The sequence below is a fragment of the Kryptolebias marmoratus genome, linkage group LG21 (genome assembly GCF_001649575.2).
Source record: "Kryptolebias marmoratus isolate JLee-2015 linkage group LG21, ASM164957v2, whole genome shotgun sequence".
NCBI classification, from domain to species: Eukaryota; Metazoa; Chordata; class Actinopteri; order Cyprinodontiformes; family Rivulidae; genus Kryptolebias; species Kryptolebias marmoratus.
Window position 1 is genome coordinate 23,471,155 of NC_051450.1, and position 3,316 is coordinate 23,474,470.

General features: G+C 44.3%; 1 protein-coding gene across 9 annotated transcripts in view; it reads right to left on the minus strand.

Moving 5' to 3' along the window:
• Positions 1–3,316, minus strand: part of LOC108228227 (receptor-type tyrosine-protein phosphatase mu) — a gene marked incomplete at its 3' end in the record, with an annotated part of 63,738 nt that overhangs the window by 28,454 nt on the left and 31,968 nt on the right. For 5 of the 9 annotated variants that reach the window (XM_037973210.1, XM_037973209.1, XM_037973206.1 and 2 more), the window contains 1 exon segment: positions 2,579–2,711. In XM_037973210.1, coding sequence (XP_037829138.1) covers positions 2,579–2,711 — 133 coding nt within the window. 9 annotated transcript variants of the gene reach the window in all.

Consider the following 3,316-nt stretch of genomic DNA (forward strand, 5'->3'; position numbering starts at 1 on the left):
TCAAGCTGTACAGGAAGTGACTCAGGCTGAACAGGAAGTCACCCTGAACAGGTGGGGTGCACAGGAGGTGACCCCACCCAACACAAACACACACACAGACCCTAAGTACGTAATCAGGGATCTGAACCAGGTGAAGAATGGGAAGGATTATCTTGACTCCCATTGGCCAGTGAAGGTTAGGATGGATGACTCATTCATAAAGGGGTCAGAGGTCATGGTGTGGAGGGTCAGACACAGCAGGAAGCACAGCTCATGGGTGAAAGGGGTGTCAGCAGGCAGAACACACTCAGGCTGTCAGGTATGTTGGGTAAGGGTGAGGGGGTCAAAGGTCAAACAGGTTACTTACAGGTAGTAAGTGTAGGAGTGATAATTTCTTCGTCTGAGTGGTGGGGGGGCGGAGCGTAGGGAGGGATGAAATGGAGGGAAAGAAAAATAGAAAAACAGAAAAAGGAAAAACAACAGATTAATGTTTTACAACAGATGAGATAAAATATTCTGTGAAGGTGGAGGAGAGTGGTGATTGGCTGAAACAAGGTGTCATTAAAAAGGGGAGGAGACACATCTGATTGGTTAATGTGTGAGATGAAGACCCAGCAAGAACCAACAACTGAACCATTTTATGAGACTAAACAGACAATGAGATGGATAAAGAAAATAAATCCTGTCAGCCATGGGGGACATAAAACACTTCCTGTTTCAGACAAGAATATGTCCAAGAAAATATGTCTGAAAAAGCTGCAGCTTGTGTCCTAACATCATTGTCCATCATCAGTGGAGTTCTTCTGGGTTCTCTTCTTGGTTTCCTAAACTTTTTAGGCAAAAAACCTCAGATTTCCCTGGAATAGATGTGGTCCCTGAAGGCAGCAGATGTTGCTGGATCTTTCTGCTGCCATAGAACCTTAATCCAAGCCCAGAACCACCACAGACCACATCCATGTTGTCTTTTCTCGTGCAGCCAGGCAGCCCTAAAGCATAATGCGACCACCACCGTGCAAAGGCGGACCCTTTTTTCCTCCCCCACCCCCCAACCCTAACCCCCCTTAATGTTTTTTCACATCTGACCGATAAACGTTCCTCCTGAAGGATTCTTTGTGTGGAGCTGGAGCTTGTTCCTTTGACAGCAGCCACCTGGTCCATCCATCCAACACAGAACCGGGTCTCTGGATTGGTTGCTGACAACAGTCTGGATGCTCCTTTTTCTCTTTGGTTCACTGGAAATCCTGGAGGTCCAGTTTAAACTGGAGCTCTGAAATTCCATCAGATTTCTTGACTGGTTTCATCATTTTCTGCTGAGTAGAGGAGAAATCTCTTCCAGTGTTTCTGGGAGGATTTTTGTTTTTAATCAGTTTGATGATTTTCTCACACAAACTGGATCCTCAGAGACTCAGACTAAATTGGAGACTGATTTTAGACCAAACCTAGATTATATTCACCATTTTGAATTATTATCTCACCTCATTACCTTCCTTCCAACTCTTCTTGGAATATGATGCAGGAATGATTGATATTACCAAATAAAGCCGAGTAAAAACAAAAAAAACATCTCGGCTTCATTCTGACTGACAGGAAATAAAAATATGAAGTGCTACAGGTTTCACACCATCTCAACACTCTTTGATTACTTTTTTCTGAGCTAAGTATCAAATGACTAAAGTCCCATTTATACCTTTATTTTGTAAAGTTTGTGGTTTCCTGCAGGAGACAGCAGGACACACCCGAGATGCTTCCTTTTCTTATTTCAGGTTTCAGCACCGGTCGCTTGTTCTTCATGATGAATCCGAACAGATAACTGTGCTGCTTTAAAAGGAAACTCTGTGATGCCCACCAAGACCAATCAGACTGTGTCCTAACGAGGTGATTCTAGCTGTGAGGGGACGATGTGTTTCATGAGTGCTGGAGTCTTGTGGCCCTGCAGCGAGCAGCTTCCTGCTGTAATGAGTCTGACCTCCGTTTGGTCACAGAGTGGAAATCAAACGCACCCCGTCAACATTAAAAACCTCATTAGAGAGCGAACAAGCGCCTCTCGTTTCTCAGCGTCTGTAAAATCAAAAACCAAGATCAGAGCACGATGGAGACACAAACTCTTACACACACACAGAAATGTGTGTGTTTCTGTTGCCTGAAGCCATTCGGCTAGAGGCGACTGAGAGAAAAAGAATAAAACCGTCTTTCATCTAAATTTCTCTCTCATCTTCAACGTTCTCCAAACACTGAAGCTTTTCTCTGTGTGTGTATACATTGTGTGTACGTGTCCCGGTGGGGTTGTGTGTTTGATGTTTCAGACTAAAGTCAGTCCAGACACAGTTTAATGGTGATTATTACAATCTGCTCCATTATTCCTGGCCGTCTCTGCGAGTGCGTGGACATGATCGTCTCTTTGATGTCCCCTCGTCCGGCTACGCTCAACATCAACATAACACCAAATAAAACCAGCATCAAACCTACAAGATTCCTCTTTCTGACTTCACAGGCACATACTCTGCAGCGCCCCCTGCTGTGGAACATCTCCAGGTGGTCTCTGATCAATAATTATTCTAATCTGACAAATAAGCTGTTAGCACAAAGGATCAAGTCATACCTTTTCTTCATCAGGAGGATGATTCCAAGGAAGATGATGATGAAGAGTAGGACACCAGCGATGGATCCGGCAATCTTCACTGTGTGATCCGACTGTTTCTCCTGTTCTGGTTCTGGTTCTCTGGTTGCAGCTCCTGAAACCATTAACCAGCATTAGCTTACCTTCAACTCACTGACAATAAAACCAGTAACTGACAGTGTAGGGTTAGGGTTGTGATCTTTGGTTAACAGGATTAAACCTAGTTTTGGGGACTGTCAGCAGTGACTGATCAGCTGATCTTAGGGATCGGGGCGGCAGTAAGGCTGAAGCAGCTCAGATAGATATGGGGGGGCCGAGTTGTTCAAGCATTTAAAAACAAATAACAGGAGTTTAAAATTAATTCTGTAGCGCACAGGGAGCCAATGAAGGGACGCTAAGATAGGAGTAATGTGCTCGCGCCTACGGGCCCGAGTTAACAAACGAGCAGCAGAGTTCTGAACAAGCTGCAGACGAGCTAGAGAGGTCTGGCTAATGCCTACATACAGTGAATTACAGTAGTCGAGACGAGCTGTAATAAAAGCGTGGATTAATTTCTCAAGGTCAGATCTTGATAGGATTGGTTTGACCTTTGATATTTGACGAAGCTGATAAAAACTTTTCTGAACAACACTGCTGATCTGTTTTTCAAATTTAAAATCAGAGTCAAACTTCACCCCCAGGTTGGTGACACAGTCCTTGAGATAAGATGACAGTGAGCTG